Genomic DNA, 18725 nt, shown 5'->3' with positions numbered 1-18725 from the left:
GATGGGCCTCATATTTCCATTCTCTTCATCTCCAACTTGTGTTTGACATTGTGTCTAGCTCCAACCATCTGACTCCATTTAAGCATCTGACTTTTCCAATCATGTGGTATCATTTAACTCATAATCACACTGCTCAAAAATGGTTAATAGTTCTCCACAGCTACAAAATGATCATAGAATCACAGATCTAGAATGAACCAGATTAAGAGTCCTCCCTTGTTCAAACAACAGAAGTATGGCCCAGAGATTAATGCTATGTCAAAGTTAGAACTGATCCATTAATTCAACTGGTGACTACAGAGTGTCCCCTCTAGTCTAACAGCTATCAAGCAATCTGCTAGATACACTGCATCACCTTCAGCACCTAGAAGACAAATACAAATCTATATTCCAGTTAAGTACAGGCCTAATAAATAGTAAAACAAAAACCAGAATCCAGATTTTCCAGGGTCTAGTTTAATGTTATTTCTAGTCTGTTTCTGTGCTTTTAACTGTGGTATGAAAATCATAACCTAACTTCCACGTATATCTCTATCCAATCTCTCCCAAAGTAAGTTCAGTCAAATTGGTTACTTGCTCACTGAATACTTTAGTGAACACTTCTACCAACAAGAATACTTTTCCTATTCTGCCCTCTTTTTTCAGTCAACATAGTCTTATGCTTCTTTCAAGGTGTAGCTCAAATCATATATACATATAATCCATTAGAGAAAGCAGCAATTACAAAGTATCTATATGAATCTTTTAGTATCTGTTATTTACACTATACCAGAAAACAGTACTGCTGTATTTAAATATGCAAAACAATCTTTCTATATCCTATCAGTTTTTGTTCTGTAGTCTACTGCCTTGTGAATTACAGATTAATATTCAGGGTAGATAAGTAAGGTCACCTTTTTCAAGGAATTCTGAAATAAGGATTCTATAATTATTCTTTAGTACCTAAAACACTGAGAATGCTATCACCTTTAATCTTAATCAAATCACAGAATTATGAAGTGCTTCTGAAAATCATGTAAAACATTCCTAAGATACTTGAAATGTATGTTCCTCAATACCTGAACTTTTCCTTTACATTTATAATCTAAATTTGCTGGATGGACATAGAAACAAAATTTATTAAGGTACCAGTTCAGCTAATTCCAATGGATTTTCACTGAGATAGCACAACAAATTCTACTGCTAAAGAAATACAAAGTTTCCTTTAACTTTTCAAACAACATCTAATCAGGAATCAGTTTCACCTGTTTCAGTAAAAAAGTAGGGTGAATTGCAATCTGTTATATAAAAACTAAAAGGAATTTTACCCTAATGGCTTTAATTCTGTTTTTTTCCAGACAGAATGTTCAAACCTTGCAATGCAAAAGCTAATAGAATTGATGACAAAGTCAAATTACACAAACAAAGTAATTAAAAATCCCCATTATTTCTAAGTTGGCTGGATCCAGCCAGATTCTTACCGGTATGAGCCATTACTTTACAGGAATTTGAACATACCTTATGATCCCATTGGAAAACAAGCCTTTTCAAACTCCCTACCAAATCAAGCTAGCTCTATCAAAGGGAATTAACTTACTTATGATTCCCCAAGGCTTGTTATTCTCTGAATACAGGAAAGCTTGTGTACTGCTCCAACCTCAAATGCACTATCCTTAATATAAAAAGTTGATGCCATTGCTTGCTGCAGTTCTTATTTTAAAAGCAGACCAAAGTTGTGCTAAATATATTACTATTTTTACTCGGATCTTCTCATTACCAGTGGCATAGACTTTCATAATAACTGGGTCAAGATTACAGGTATAGCATTCAATTAAAAAGTTTTTCTCTGTAAAATAGGGGGAATTAACCTTTATTCAGAGCTCAGAACTGCAGTACCAGACTTATGGTACTCACATCTCCTAAACTTTTTACCCTCAGTTTTCCTTGCAGTCTAGAAAACAGGTTAAAAACAAAACCAAAAAAGAGGTAAAGGAAATAATGTTACGGTTTGTATTAGTATCATGTTAAGAGAACCTTGATTTCTGACTACTATTATTTCTCCTGCATGTCCTTGGGCAAAATGCTTAACCTCTGAGTCTCTTTTCTTACCTGTGAAACGAAGACTCTATTTATCATGACATAAAAAATTACAATAGTATATGTAAAGCACCTTGCAAGGTGATTGACAGATTACAAATAAATATTAGCTCATTTTCCCGTTTAAAGCTTGATTTTATGTTACACTTATGAAACACATTTAAATTAATGCAATTTGCTGAATGTCACTGGTTAAAATGAAAAAAGGGATAATTTATTTTACAATAAATGTGTATTAATAATAATGATGTTGATGACAATGGGGATAACTATTAAGTACTGATTAGTAACTGTATGCCAGGCACTTTGCCTTTCTCATTTAATCTTCACAAATGCTTTAGGCTCAGAGAATTAAATAATTTGCTCACAGTCTCACATCTAGGCAATGACATTATGGGATTTGAATGGAAGCAGATCCAACTCCAGAGCTGGTTTCTTCCACCTAAAAAGGCAATCCTGAGCTGTTAAATACAAATTCTTCTTTGTATTCTTTTTGTAAGTTAGTACTAAACCTACAGAAGGGGAAGAGTGGCTTACTGGTTACTAATAGTCAGAGTATACATAATAGACCTGGAATGAAAACCAGAACTTTACAGAGTGGCTGGAGTCTGTGGGTGTGTTTGCATCAGGAAGCCCTAGGATCTCTTCCAATGGATAATCACACCTGTTTCTTAAATAAGTGTGCAACAGTTAGGCAGACTGACACTAACATTATTTTTAAATTAGTTAAATTTACTAATTAAAATTTTAAATCCCAAGGAGACTTAAGAGAAGGTACAGTATTTCAAGGCTTATTTCAACACATAATCATCATGATTGCTTATATAATTATATAAATATATAAATATACCTAATATACCTAATAAATATACCTAATATTATTATTATCATTTTGAGATGAAGTCTATCTCTGTCGCCTCCCGGGTTCAAGCAATTTTCCTGCCTCAGTCTCCTGAGTAGCTGGTACTATAGGCGTATGCCACCACAGCTGGCTAATTTTTTTGTATTTTTAATAGAGACAGGGTTTCATCATGTTAGCCAGGATGGTTTTGATCTCCTGATCTCGTGATCCACCCACCTCAGCCTCCCAAAGTGCTGGGATTACAAACGTGCCACCATGCCCAGCCTCTAAGAACTTGTTTAAACCCTCCACTTTTATCCTGGCACCCAAAACATGAGAGGGCTTTTAGAAAAGTAACAAAGACCACAGCCCTTTTTATTCTTTACTAGAAGCCAGAAGATGGGAATGGAGATTGGTAAAATCCAAACAGTATTTCCTAGACAAGAAGTATGGAAATCGACAGTGCAGAATTAAGGATTGTAGAGCATACACAACTAAATTTTCACAGCTTAGAGGATATAAAGCACAAATGTACACCACCTGCAACATCTTTAGAAACGAGGAATTCTAGCACAGTTCCAATAAACTTACTCTTCAGACTTTTCATTCCCCATTTTCTGCAGGTTGATTTATTGGTTTTCCTCTTTAAAAAAGCAACCAGGCCTGGCATGGTGATTTATACCTGTAATCCCAGCACTTTGGGAGGCCACGGCCAGTGGACTGCTTAAGGTCAGGAGTTTGAGACCAGCATGGCCAACATAGTGAAACTCTGTCTCTACCAAAAAATACAACTTGGCTGGCCGTGGTGGCACATGCCTGTTGTCCCTCCCAGCTACTCGGGAGGCTGAAGCAGGAAAATCACTTGAACCCAGGAGGCGCAAGTTGCATGGAGGCAAGGTTGTGCCACTGCACTCCAGCCTGGGTGACAGAGCAAGACTCTGTCTCAAAAAAAATAAAATAAAGAAAAATAAAAGCAACAACCAAAAAGGCAGAAAAAATACAAAATTACAAATAAATGCTATAATAATACTATAATTTTTAAGTCAAATTGGTTACTTATAATGCTACTTAAAAGTTTACATGAATGACTGAACAACAGTTTACTTAAGTAACATTTTGGTGTTATACTTATATAGCTTACTTTTTATTTAACCAAATAAAGATACATGGAACTGAAAAAGACTGTAAGGGTCTTTTTCATGTATACATGAATCACCCTTGGACTATGTAAAATGCAGATTTTAATTTAACAGGCCTGGGATGGGGCCAAAATTTTACATTACAAGCACCCTGAGATGCTGATCCTGTTGGTCTGAGGGCTACATTTTGCACGGTTTGCTAAAACTGTGGTTCTCAAAGGTGTGGTATAAAGACCCTTCAGGGTTCTCAATATCTTTTCTTGTGGCCTATAAAGTATTTCACCTTGCAACTACATATCTGCATGAAGCCAATTTTCTTCGTATACTTCAACCCAAACCACATATTGTAACAGACTGAATAGAAAAGCAGATATAAGAATTCAGCGGGCCGGGCGCGGTAGCTCAAGCCTATTATCCCAGCACTTTGGGAGGCCAAGGCGGGTGGATCACAAGGTCAAGAGATCGAGACCATCCTGGTCAACAAAGTGAAACCCCGTCTCTACTAAAAATACAAAAATTAGCTGGGCATGGTGGTGTGCCCCTGTAGTCCCAGCTACTCGGGAGGCTGAGGCCGGAGAATTGCTTGAACCCACAAGTTGGAGGTTGCAGTGAGCCGAGATCATGCCATTGCACTCCAGTCTGGGTAACAACAGTGAAACTCCATCTCAAAAAAAAAAAAAAAAAAAAAAGGAATTCAGCAATCTTCTTTTAGACCAGACGTTAGATTTGTAAAAATGTAGAAATGTCCCTCTTCTCAATAAATTTTTTTTAATTTGTTTTGGAAAATAATTATTTGTAATAAAAATGTTATTGATGCCAACATATATAGGGCTTATGTTATTTATCATTTTTAAATCCTTTTTAAGTTTTTTCTATTTTAATTTATAATATGGCAGAGTAGATAGAACACAAGTAAATAAAAGCTCTTTGGGGTTCTCTAAGAGTGTAAAGGATTACTGATACCAAAGAGTTTGAGAGCCACTAAACTAAATCACTCAAATCTGGGCTGTGCACAGTGGCTCAAGCCTGTGATCCCAACACTTTGGGAGGTTGAAGCAGGTGGATCAGGAGCTCAGGAATTCTACAACAGCCTGGTCAACATGGTGAAACACTGTCTCTATACAATAATTAGCTAGGCATGGTGGTGGGCGCCTGTAATACCAGTTACTTGGGAGGCTGAGACAGGAGAACTGCTTGTACCTAGGAGGTAGAGGTTGCAGTGAGCTGAGATTGCACCACTGAATTCCAGCCTGGACGACACAGAGACTTTGTCTCCAAGAAAATAAATAAATCATGATCCCTCTCAAAAATTCTCAGATTATAGAATGTCAAACCTTTACCACCAAGGCCTCTGTAATATTATACAATGTTGCCAAGTTCATTATGTTTAATTACTTATTTTCTTCCTTCTTATTTAACTTCCTCAAGATCAAGAAAACAGTTGCTGAGCATCTCCCTCTTTTAATAATGCATATAAGCCGCTTCCCTCAAGAAATTCAAAGGAACAAGTTTTACAAATTGAATGATGGGTCTTGAGAAAAAAGGACTCCTGACATTAGGAAAACTGTCTTGAAACATTTGAGGGACTACCAAGGGAAATTACAATTTGGTCTGCCCTATGAAGTCTCAGGGAAGAAAACAAAGTGAGAGTAATTATAGGGTAAAAATTATGGGGAAATACCTCAAAATAACAACAACAAAAACACAGACTTAGCCCCAAAATGGAAAGAGTTAAGCTAGTTGTTCAGAAATTACAACTATGAGATTTGAGAACATACAGAAGAGCCTTTCTAGTCCTGGGATAACCTATCTACCTATTATTTGATTTTCTGCTTTATTTGCACCAGTTTTTCCTATTCTATTAGGTTGGTGCAAAAGTAATTGAAATTTTTGCCATTAATATAAAATATATTGTTTTATAGGTACATCAGTTTCTACTTGCCACTATTCAACTTCATTTTAGTAGGATAATTTTGAAGGTCACCTTAAATTTCACTTCTCTTAGAGTAAATACAACTCTCCCAAATTTACATATTTAATTTTGACTATATTTGATATTCCTTTGAATCATTTCTTCCTCAAAATATTAATGAGTGCCTACAGTGTGCTGTGTACAACAAATACAAACAAGGATATAATAAACAAGGCTCTAGGATACCTTTTAAGACACTATATACTTCCTCCTTCATGTATACTATAGTCTGAATGTTTGTGTCCCCCTAAAATTTTTGTGTTGAAACCTAATGTCCAATAAGATAATATTAAGAGTGAAAGTCTTTGGGAGGTGATCAGGTCATAAGGGCAGATCAGGTCATCAGAGGAGAGCTTTGAAAGGAATTACTGCCCTTATAAGAGTCCTGAGGGAGCTTGTTTGACTCTTCCACCATGTGAAAACGACACAAGATAGTCTGGTCTATGAGGAAAAGAACCTCAATAGATACCGAATCTCATGGTACCTGATCTTGGGCTTTCCAGCCTTCAGAACTATGAGAAATAATTGGTTGTTGTTTATAAGCTACCTAGTTTATGGCATTTTTGATACAGCAGCACAAACGGACTAAAACACTGTTGTCAATCTCTCTCCAGATTAAGAGATAGCTATAGATTCAGCAGTTTAACATTTAAGAAAAAGAGGAAGAAACGACAGAACTAAAGGGAAATGAAACCTGCTGAATAGAACAAAATGTAGTATATACACACAATGGAATAGTTTTCAACCATAACAAAGTACTGATACATGCTACTACATGGACATACCTTACAAACATTTTGCTAAGTGAAAGAAGCCAGACACAAAAAGCCACTTATTGTGTAATTCCATTTACATGAAATGCCCAGAATAGGAAAATCAAATCCAGAGACAGAAAGCAGATTAGTGGTTGCTAGGGAATGGGGTTGGAGAGGGAAATGGAAAATGACTGCTAATGAGTATGGGGCTTCATTTTGGGGATGACGGGAAGGTTCTTGAATTAGTAGTGATAATTGTATAACATCATGAATACACTAAAACCCAGTGAACTGTATAGTTTAAAATGGCTAAAATGGTTAATTTTATATGATTTTTTTCTCATTTAATAAAAAACAAAAGCTGCTGAACAACCAAAACAGGTTAAACACTATACTGAGAATACAGAAACAGTGACACTAGTCTTTCTAGGTTCTATTAAACTTACTACCAAAGACATCTTTCATTTAAGAAAATTTTCTTCTCAACTGAGCTTTGAGTTTGTATTTGGCAAATAAAAATGTTAAAGTTTTATTTCTACTCTTAACAGAAAGAAATGACTGACTATACATTTTCTGACCTGTTAAGTAGCTACTTGGTTGCACCAAGATTCTCGTGTCTACTACAAGTATGAAGGCTGATGCATTCTTTTAGAAGAAGATCACCACTACTTTCATGGATCGGTAATTTCTTACAGAACTCTACAGGGGAATATGTTTTACAAAGTTCTAGAGACATGTTTAGCACAGAAGTGAGTAACTTTTCCTGTTAAGAGCGTAATAGTAAATATTTTAGGCTTTATGTATCATACAGTCTGTTGCAATTACTCAACTATGCCATTATAGTGTGAAAACAGCCATAAATAACGTGGAAGTAAATGAGTATGATCGTGTGCCAGAAAAACTTTATTTACAGACACGGAAATTTGAATTTCATGTAGTTTTCGTATCATATAAAAAATAGTCTTCTTTTGACATTTTCCCCAAACATTAAAATGCAAAAACCAGCGAGGCATGGTACTCATAACTGTAATTCCAGCATTTTGGGTGGCTAAAGTAGGAAGATCACTTGAGGCCAGGCATTTGAGACCAGCCTGGGCAACACAGTGAAACCCCACCTCTACAAAAAAATTTCAAAAAATTAGCTGGGCCTGGTGGCACATGCCCATAGTCCTACAAATTCAGAAGGCTTAGGCAACAGGCTCACTTGAGCCCAGAAGTTCAGGGTTACAGGGCACTGTGATTATACCACTGCACTCAAGCCTGAGTGACAGAGAGAGACTTTCTGTCAAAAAATTAAAAACAAAACCAAAAACCATTCTTTTGTCATGGGATGTACAAAAATGGGCACCAGGCTGGATTTCGCCGGGAATCATAGTTTCTTACTCCATTTAGAATATGACAGAATGGGTCAGGTGTGGTGGCTCCACACACCTGTAATCTCAGCACTTTGGGGGCCGCAGTGGGTGGATCACTTGAGGTCAGGAGTTCAAGACCAGCCTGGCCAACATGGTAAAACTCCATCTCTACTAAAAAAAAAAAAAAAAAAAAAATGTGCCAGGCACGGTGGTGGGCACCTATAATCCCAGCTACTCAGGAGGCTGAGGCAGGAGAAACACTTGAACCTGGGAGGTGGAGGTTGCACTCGACACTGCGCCATGCACTCTCCTACCTAATTGACAGAGTAAGACTCTGTCTCAAAAAAAAAAAAAAAAAAGCAATGATTGATAAGTTAGTAAATAAAATATGAAAACCATTTCATATACAAATTATACATTTTATAATCCCCAAATCTAATATTTAACCTCACAATCAGATTTGATATTGTTTGATCTTAAGTATATATGTGTACCCGAGCATTTATTTTCATAAATGCTAAGTGGAAAAAAAACAAATGAGGTTAGCTCAAATCTAATTCATAAAGAAAATCTCTCTAACCCATCCATTTTGACCTTCTCTCTTACAACTCCTTATTTCAGACTATTAGTCACTTCCCTTAGATTACTATAATATCCTTTTAACTGGGTTTAACATTTAGTCTTCCTCAGAAATCCATTCTTCATTCTGTCGTCAGAATAATCTTTCTAAAATTTAAGTCTGTATGTGTTGACATACATGAAACCAATCAAGTTTTAAAACAGTCCCCTCAGTGCTCTACATTAAAGTCTAAGCTTTCCTTTTGTCCCTTATCCCTTGCCTCTTCTTTTTCCTACTTCCAAACTTGGTAGATATACAAAATTATGGATCTTCGCATATAACACTATCTTAGTCTTTTTCTACTTCTTTAATACTATATCTCTAACTTATCCAAACTTGATTAGGTACCACTCTTATGTGCTTTCATTAAGTACCTATCCCTAAAATAAGTGTTTTTTATTGTATGGTAACTGTCTGCTTTACTTGTTTGTTCCCCTTCCCTTAGTAAGTTCTTTAGAGACAGGGACAGTGTTTGACATAACAATAATATCAATATCTAGAATCTAGAAAAAAGTCTGGAACATAGAACAGACTTGAATATTTGTTGAATGAACCCATGAATTGTTACGGGGTTGAATTGTGTACTTCAAAAAGATATGTCATGGTTCTAATCTCCAGTGCCTTACAATGTCAATTTTTTTTGAAAACAAGATCATTGCACAAGTAATTAGTTAAGATGAAGTCATCTAGGAGCAGTGTGGGTCCTTAACCCAATGACTGCTGTCCTTTTAAGAACAGAAGACACAGGCTAGTGCAGTGCTCTCACCTATAATCCTAGCATTTTGGGGAGCCAAGGCAGGTAGATGGTTTGATCTAAGGATCTCGAGACCATCCTGGGCAACATGGCAAAACCTTGTCTCTACAAAAGATACAGAAAATTAGCCAGCATGGTGGTGTGCGTCTGTGGTCCCAAATACCCAAGAGGCTGAGGCGGGAGAATTGCTTGAGCCTGGGAGGCAGAAACTGCAGTGAACCGAGATTGTACCACTGCAATCCAGCATGGGTGACAGTGAGACTCTGTCTCAGAAAAAAAAAAATAATAATAATAACAAGAGTTGGCAAGAATATGGAGAGATCAGAACTCTCTCACACTGATGATGGGAATGTAAAATGGTACAGCTACTTGGAAAATAGGCTGGCAGTTCCTCAAATGGTTAAACATAGGATTCACATGTAACAACAATTTCACTTCCAGGTATATATCTAAAGGAAGTAAAAACAGATATTCAAACAAAAACCTGTACAAGAATACTCTTCAAAGCAACTCTATTCACAACAGTCAAGTGGTAGGACAGTCCAAATGTCTACCAATGGATAAATGGCTAAACAAACTGTGTTTATATATATACAATGGAATAATATTACTACCTAGACTTAAAAAGGAATGAAGCATGAACATTTGCTATGACATGGATGAACCCTGAGAACACTACACTAAGTGAAAGAAGCTAGTCACAAAAGACCACATATTAAATGACTCTATTTAGATGAAATGTCCAGAATAGGAAAACCTATAGTGACAGAAACAGATTAGTGGTTGCACAGGAGCCACAGATTAGTGACAGAAACAGATTAGTGGTTGTATAGAAAAGTGATCGCTGGATGGGTGCAGTGGCTCACACCTGTAATCCCAGCACTTTGGGAGGCCAAGGTGAAACCCCGTCTCTATTAAAAAAATACAAAAATTAGCTGGGCATGGTGGCTCGTGCCTGTAATCCTAGCTACTTGAGAGGCTGAGGTAGGAGAATTGCTTGAACTGGGATCTGGGAGGCTGAGGTTGCAGTGAGCTGAGATCACTCCATCCTGGGCTACATAGCGAGACTCCATCTCAAAAACAACAACAAAGAAAAAAAAAGAAAAGTGATTGCTACATGGTGTAAAATTTCTTTATCACGTGATAAAATTATTCTAAAGTTGACTGTGGTGATGGTTGCACATAACTATTGTTAAAGCAAACTAAATATGGCCTGAGAAGGACTCTACTTCTAATTTGAGTCTATATGGACTAATTGAAACCTAAATTAGTAGGTAGACAAGATTGAAAACCTAACTTATGAGTATGTGCCTGTAACAACTGCTGAGTCTTGGCCAATCCCAACAGCCAAATTTGTCTTTTCTTTTTAAGACAGGGTCTCTATCACCCAGGCAGGAGTGCAGTGGCATGATCTCACCTTACTGCAGTCTCCACCTCCCAGGTTCAAGCAATTCTCCTGCCTCAGGCTCCTGAGTAGCTGGGAACACAGGCACCTGCCACCATGCCCAGCTAATTTTTGTATTTTTAGTAGAAACGGGGTTTCACCGTGTTGGCCAGGCTGGTCTTGAACTCCTGACCTCAGGTGATCCACCTGCCTCGGCCTCCCTAAATGCTGGGATTACAGGTGTGAGTCATGTGTCCGACCCCAGCAGCCATATTTCAACCACTTATACACTGCTGAGTGTTCAAACTGTGTTCAAATAAGGCAAACACGAAGCTGTAACCAATCCAGTTGTTTCTGTACCTCACTTCTGATTTCTGTCTGTCATATCCCTTTTTCTTGTCTATAAATTTGTTCTAACCATGAGGCATCCCTGAGTCTCTCTGTATCTGCTGTGATTTTGGAGGCTGCCCAATTCACAAATCATTTGTTGCTCAATTAATTTCCTTTAATTTGGCTGAAGTTTTTCTTTTAACAACGTGAAGATGCTAAAACCAGTAAATTATACACTTTAAATGGGTTCATTTTACAATATATATCTCAGTAAAGCTGCTAGAAAAAACCCTAAATGTACATTTTAGTATGCACATACAATAAAGAAGAAAATTATTCCTGATTAATACTCTGACTTGGCACATTATGCAATGCAGAGAATCAATGCAATAAGCACAAAATATTCTATTAACAAATTTTGCAAATTCACTGAAGGATAGAAAGCAGACTTTAAGGACTACTGAAAGCCTATGACTTGATTATGCAATCAGAATCATAAAGTTTCAATATCTGGACATTAATCTCTACACAGAATAATTTGTCATCTATTTACTTTTTTATTGAAAAGTTGGGGCATTTTAAAAAATAAAATTCCTTGAATATATCACAAACACAGATTTTGTAACTTCTGTACAAATATGAGCCTCATTACACTTAAACAAGTTAGTTACTGTTACTATCCTCCCAATCTTTTGTGGCAGAAATCCTAAGTCAAAACATTCTGAAACATCAAGAATCTATTGAGACAGAAGATATTTCAGAGTTGATCTAGTTATGTGTAAAATATAACAAATATATTTTCCAACTGTTTGAAATATACTTTCTTATATAATTTCAACAGATTTGTTCTTCACAACCTTAGCAGGCCTGGCAGTTATGACTATCATAATCATACGAGAAAACTAAGGCTCAGAAGTCACATAATAGAAACACTTATTACTATTTAGCAATATCACTCATACAGCATGTTGATCTATCTACAAATCAACTTTGATCCACTACAACTTTAGTTACTTTTCCCCTCAGTTTTGAATCTGCTGGCTTATATTTCTTCCCTAATTACTTCAGTACTTGTTTTAATTTAAAAAAAAAAAATCAGATTGCATTGGTACCTAGTCATACATTTCAGGCAAAAAGAAATGATTGAATCGCTGTGCTGTAACAAAAAACCTAATTCAGCTTTTCACCCTGTATCTCCTATCTTTCTAGACATATAAACCTTATCACTCTAATAGAGTTATAAACTTTTTTTTTTTTTTGAGACCAAATCTTGCTCTGTCACTCAGGCTGGAGTGCAGTGGTGCTATCTCAGCTCATGCAACCTCCACCTCCAGGGTTCAAGTGATTATCCTGCCTCAGACTCCCAAGTAGCTGGGATTACAGGCGCATGCCATCATGCCTAGCTAATTTTTGTGTTTTTAGTAGAGATGGGGATTTCACCGTGTTGGCCAGGCTGGTCTTGAACTCCTTACCTCAAGTGATCCTCCAGCCTTGGCCTCCTAAATTGTTGGGATTACAGGCATAAGCCATCACACCTAGTCAAGTTATCAACTTCAACCAACATTTTTTTTTACACAACTGAATGTAAACTCCAGATGAGGCAGAACTTTTTGACTTGGTGTATCCCTAGTACCTAGTATAGTGCTTGGTCACAATTTATAATTTATAAATATTCACAAATACACAGATGAAGCTTATTAAGTGGAAAAGACACCAAGTAAAATGAACTTTTCTCTTATGAAACCTAACTCATTTATATCAATAACTTATCATATTCTATTCTTCAAACCCTGGTACACCGAATTTAGAATATAGAAAACTCGACGACTAATTTAGCAATCTAAGCTATTGTGGGTTTTTTTTTTTTTTTGGTTTGTTTTGTTTGAGACAGGTTCTCACTTTTGCCTAGGCTGGAGCACAATGGCACAATCTTGGCTCACTTGCAACCTCTGCCTCCCTGGTTCAGGTGATCATCCCACCTCAGCCTCCCAGTGGCTGGGACTACAGGCATGCACTACCATGGCCAGCTAATTTTTTAAATTTTTTGTAGAGATGAGGTTTCACCATGTTGCCCAGGCTAGTCTTGAACTCCTGAACTCAAGCAATCCACCCACCTCGGCTTCCCAAAGTGCTAGGATTACAGGTGTGAGCCTACAGGCCCAGCCTATTATTGGTTATTCACAAGAAAGAAGTATGCAATAGGTAAACATTTGCTCTTTTCTACTTGCATACACATAGACACGAGTGCAAACAATGTATTCATTGTTTACATAATCATGCATATCAATGCTAAAAATGAAGATTGTGGATGCTTGGTGCTGCTTCACAATTATTTCCTAATCAGATTAAAGTTTCATAGACGCTATTTTAAGCCTTTATCATCGTTAAAGGCCATCTTTCACTTTACACATCCCCCCAAGAAGATGACAACTCATATTTTAGAGAAAATAACCAGAGCCTACTATCAATACCAGTACCAGCCACTGTGTTAGGCAATTTGTAAATAGGGTAACGGTAACTCTTTTACAGATACAAATAATTGAAGTATGGAGAAATTAAGTGACTTGCTCAAGGTAATATAGTAATAACTAGGGCAGGGATATGAACCCAAGACTTTACTTCCAAAACCCATCTTGCTTCCCTTATCTCATCTCAGGAGAAAATCTTCCCTATCAAGACTTCGCATTATACCATGTCGTAAGCCCACTGAATCCTGGATATTACTCTGTCTATCCACTACCACCTATCTGAATCCTGTATATTACTCTACTCTATCCACCACCATCCACCATGATTTCTACTTCTCTCTCTCTTCCTCTTGCTCCCTCCAAAAGCCTATAAACAAACAAGGTCTCTTTTACCATTAAAACACAATATAATGGAGCAGCAAAAATACACATATCAGGAGTCAGAAGTCTGCGGCTTAATTACTGACCCCAAACTCTCTGCTCTGAGATGAGACAGAATTTAGGGGCACGAGAAACTAAGTAGCAATTGAATTGTCCCTCCTTTACAACCACAAGACAACAGCTTCACTCTATTTGATCAATTTGCTTTTCCTTCCATTGTACTACTGTTTGGCACCTTAGCATTCATTTAAATCCTATTCCTGCTTCTTAGAATGGCCTCTCACCATTCTTCCATCTTCTCTTTTTGACAGTTCATACAACAGCTTTTTTGGGGAAACCTTCCCTAATCCATAGCAGGGTTAACCATTCCTCCTCCACTGTCCTTAGAGCTTGTCTCCATTAAAATACTCACCATAGTATAATTATAATTCATTTACATATTAATATTCTATATTAGAGGTAGTTTTCTGAAGACAGGGAATATGATTATTCACCTTTACTTACTATCAAGCTCTGGGCAAGGGATATAGCAGGGATTTGGAAAATGTTGCATTTATTAGCATTGAGATTTATTTTGTATTTAGGATAGTGCTACAGATAAGGATGAAATTATACAGATGTACTAGATTAAAATATTGTAAATAATAAAAGCAATACAAATAAGTAATAAATACATTAATTCAATTTATGAATTTATAAGTAGAATAATCAATTATAAACAAAATTTTATAATTCATATCAATTGAGAAGAATCAACTCAGAAAAGGCAAAGATCATTATACAGTGAAAGCAATCAGATAAAATTTCATGAAGGAAGCCTGTTAAGTATATGGATTGACTGGATAGCGTAAGAGGTTATAGAGGAGGTACAGTATTTTTGTTTGTTTCTCTCTCTTGTGGGCAGGACTTTAAACCAGCAGATGTCCAGTATTATATAACATTTACAAATGGTTAAGAATATAGAAAAGGATGTGGCATATGTGTGAGATACTGTAGAGAACTGATTTAACTAAAATAAAGTGCTTGAATGAAGATGAAGAATAGCAAAAGATTAAGAATTTACACTGGCTCTGATATAAGCAAACTGGTATCATAAGTTCCTTATACCAAGAAAAGACAGCAAGAAAGCTTAATCAGTTTAAGTGAAATAAAAATAAAGGAGGAAACAATAACCAGTCTACCTTATGCTCCAAGGTGGGTGGGGGTGGGACAGAGAATGTAAATTACTATACAACAGGGGAAGAAAGGGAAATAGTAAGAGACATGAACTAGGAATGATGACATAGAACTCTGAAAGGCAAAACAGATGAGCTTTGTAAGAGCATAAATATAGGGTACTTTTCAGAATCATCTGAAGGCATTAAAAAAAAATTCTCCTGTCCCCATTCAGCCCAAACTGAGAGTAGTGCTTCAGGGATTAGAATCCTATCATGTATTATAATCTGGGTGAGTATTAAGAAGAGGTTAATAAATGTAACAGCCAGGCCTCAGGACAGAGACTTGGAGACATACACCTAGTAATAACAACTCCAATTACAAAGCCAGAAGTAACTTGAGTTATGCTGCTTTCTCTGTTTAACAACAGCTGTCATTTTTACTGGGTATGAAGACTCCACCAGTTCTTACACTTCATATGAAATTAAATTGTCCAAAGTAGCTCCATATCCATCAAACAGAATAATGTACAAATATACAACAAAGATATTGAAAGAATATTCACAGCAATAAGTAATTATAATTAAACTGATTTCAAAGATTTCCTCTAAACCTTTGTGAAGAGGTAAAATTTGGTCTGACTAAAGCGAAATGTTTCCTCTCAGTTTTTAAAAATAGACATGTCTGTTCAGCTATCAAAATCTGAATAAGCAACTGATAATTACATCTTCTATATCAAAATTCAATTAAATTACATTACTAAAAATGAGAATTAATAAGATACCATGAGCCTCTTGGTGCAATATAACATACACAGCACTACATATTAAGTATCCTTGCAAAAAATGTTTAGCCTAACTTTTATCAAGATTTTGAACAGTGGTTCTCAAACTTTTGTCTCAGGATCCCTTTATACTCTTAAAATTAACATTATTGGGGACCTCAGAGGGGTTTTGTCTATATGTGTTACATCTATTAATATTTACCATAGCAGATGGTAAACCTGAAAAAGTTTAAGAATATTTTTAAGTCCTGAAAAATTATAATAAAACTCATTATGTTAATAATATATAACATTTAAAATTTAAAACTCAGTATTTTCCAAAATAGGAAAAATTTAGTGAGAAGACTGGTATTGTTTTATATTTTTGCAATCTTTTTAAATATATGGTTTAATAGAAGACAAAATTTTTTTTTTTTTGGAGACAGAGTCTTATTCTGTTGCCCAGGCTGGAGTGCGGTGGCATGATCTCACCTCACTGCAACCTCCACCTCCTAGGTTCCAGTGATTCTTGGGCCTCAGCCTCCAGAGTAGCTGGGATTACAGGCGGGTATCACCATAAGTGGCTAATTTTTATACTTTTAGTAGACAGGGTTTCACCATGTTGGCCAGTCTAGTCTCATACTCTGACCTCAAGTGATCCACCTGCCTCACCCTCCAAAATGCTGAGATTACAGCCAAGAGCCACTGTGCCTGGCCCTACAAATGAATTCTTACATCTGCTTCTGTACGCTACTGCAATATCAGGCATGCAGTATCATATAGCCTCGGGAAAACGACACCATACCCTCTTGGGTGAATACGAGTAAAAAAGACAAAATTAGTTTTACATTGTTAACCTACCCCAACTATTTTGAAGTAAACTTCTTTTCACAGAATCATAGAAGAATAACCAGGAAAATGATACCACAAGGAAGCAAACAATGATACCACAAGGAAGCAAACAAATTCATAATGTGAAACATTCCTCAGAATAATCTAATTTTTTCAATAAATGTCCGGCATGCCGAAAAAAGAAAGTAAAAGCAATAGCTCTTGGTTAAGAACTACAACAATAAAATACCTTCTGTGGAACTTGATGGAGCCTATTTTGAACACTGTCAATGGACATTTTTGAAATAATGGAGAGAATATCTGAATAGGTTCAGGGTGTTGGATGATCCAGAAATTGCTGTTAATTTTTTCAGGTATCATATGGTTATGTAAGAAAATGTCTCTATTTTAGAGTAGCATAATGAAGTATGTAGTGATAAAATGAAATTTTATCACAACTACCTTTCAGGTTTCAATTAGACAGCTGTAGAAAATATCTGTCAGCAGACATGAACTACCATGGGTAATTTAAACTATAATAAGATATTTATTATTGTAGGTACTAATTATAAGATTTCATAAATCAACTCAAGTCATTCAGATAAAAGTCAGTGAATAAATTAATTTGACAAAGCGTCTTGAGTTAAAAACATCACTTTTAACTCTAATCTATGTGGTGGAAAACAGTGAGAGTTTAGCTGAATTAATAGGGGGTTAAAAAGTAGGTAATGAGGGTGTGTTTTAAAACATAATAAAGGTTTAAATGAATGCAAGGTGGGTACAGATAAACTAGTGGTTCTTTGATCTTTATTCTCACCATATCATGAGCAGTAGCCTTACGCGTACCTCAACACCACCCTCACCCCCATGGCTCACTCAGTATGCCTTCTACTATTGTCCTCTTTTACATGGTTTGATGTTACCCATCTTGAGATTCTTTGTTAGAAACAACCCACGTTCACCCAGTAGGGGAAGACTTACACTGGTCACTCGACGGTAGATCTGTGCAGCATTTTGGCACTCCGAGTAAGGATATTCAGATGTAGCCATCTCAAGCATGCACATCCCAAAAGCATAAACATCAACGGATTCATCATATTTCTCCTCATACATCTCAGGGGCCATGAACTCTGGGGTACCTTAAATTAAAAGAACGATTCAGACTCAATGTGTGCAGAAGCTTCAGACGTTACTCACCGGGGAGAGAAGCAGAGGGGTGTTGACCTGTGAGAGAGAAGAAATTGGAATGGGGAGAAAAAAGGAAAGGGGGGAAAAAGAGGAAGGAAATCTTCTCAGTCTGTTCCATCAAATATCTCATAAAGGATGTTCCACTGCAAGGCCTTTATATGAAACTGGAATAAAGTCAAGTATCTATTTATTAATCTACTGTGTAAAATAAATTCCTTTATATAATATGTCAAAATACAGCCTTAGCTAAGAGATAAACTCATATTGAAAACAAATGGAAGGAAAAGGTAAGACACTAAGCAAGGAAAGGAACAAAGCAAATATAATGGTACATCTTTAAGATAAGATGATGGGTTTAAAAAGATCAAAATACTTGTCTGCCTACTACTGTATGGTAGTTATAAGGTTAACATTTACAGCCATACTCTTAACACTCAATCTGATTAGTTTCACTTTTTAAGAAGGACTTGCAGTGAAAATATTCAATACATTTTTTAAAAAAATGAAAGAAAATGTAATTGTCTCCAAAGGCCACTCACCAGAGGCCTTTTTCTTCGCATACTTACCAACCCACCTGCAGTACATAAATAAGCCTACTACAGACACAAGAAATATAGTGAGGGACATCCTACAGGCAAAAAAAGACATACACACACAAATATAGAACTTAAATACAGACTGATTTATGAGCACAAAGTGTGTGACCCCACAAGA

General features: G+C 36.4%; 1 protein-coding gene across 50 annotated transcripts in view; it reads right to left on the bottom strand.

Moving 5' to 3' along the window:
• WNK1 (WNK lysine deficient protein kinase 1) overlaps positions 1–18725 on the bottom strand; it is a 144329-nt gene that overhangs the window by 60185 nt on the left and 65419 nt on the right. For all 50 annotated transcript variants that reach the window (XM_035255373.3, XM_035255375.3, XM_035255380.3 and 47 more), the window contains exon 4: positions 17805–17962. In XM_035255373.3, the coding sequence (XP_035111264.3) occupies positions 17805–17962 (158 nt within the window). The remainder of the gene's footprint in view (positions 1–17804; positions 17963–18725) is intronic.

This window comes from Callithrix jacchus, chromosome 9 (assembly GCF_049354715.1).
Source record: "Callithrix jacchus isolate 240 chromosome 9, calJac240_pri, whole genome shotgun sequence".
In the NCBI taxonomy this organism is placed as follows: domain Eukaryota; kingdom Metazoa; phylum Chordata; class Mammalia; order Primates; family Cebidae; genus Callithrix; species Callithrix jacchus.
This window is presented reverse-complemented; position numbering and strand designations above follow the sequence as displayed.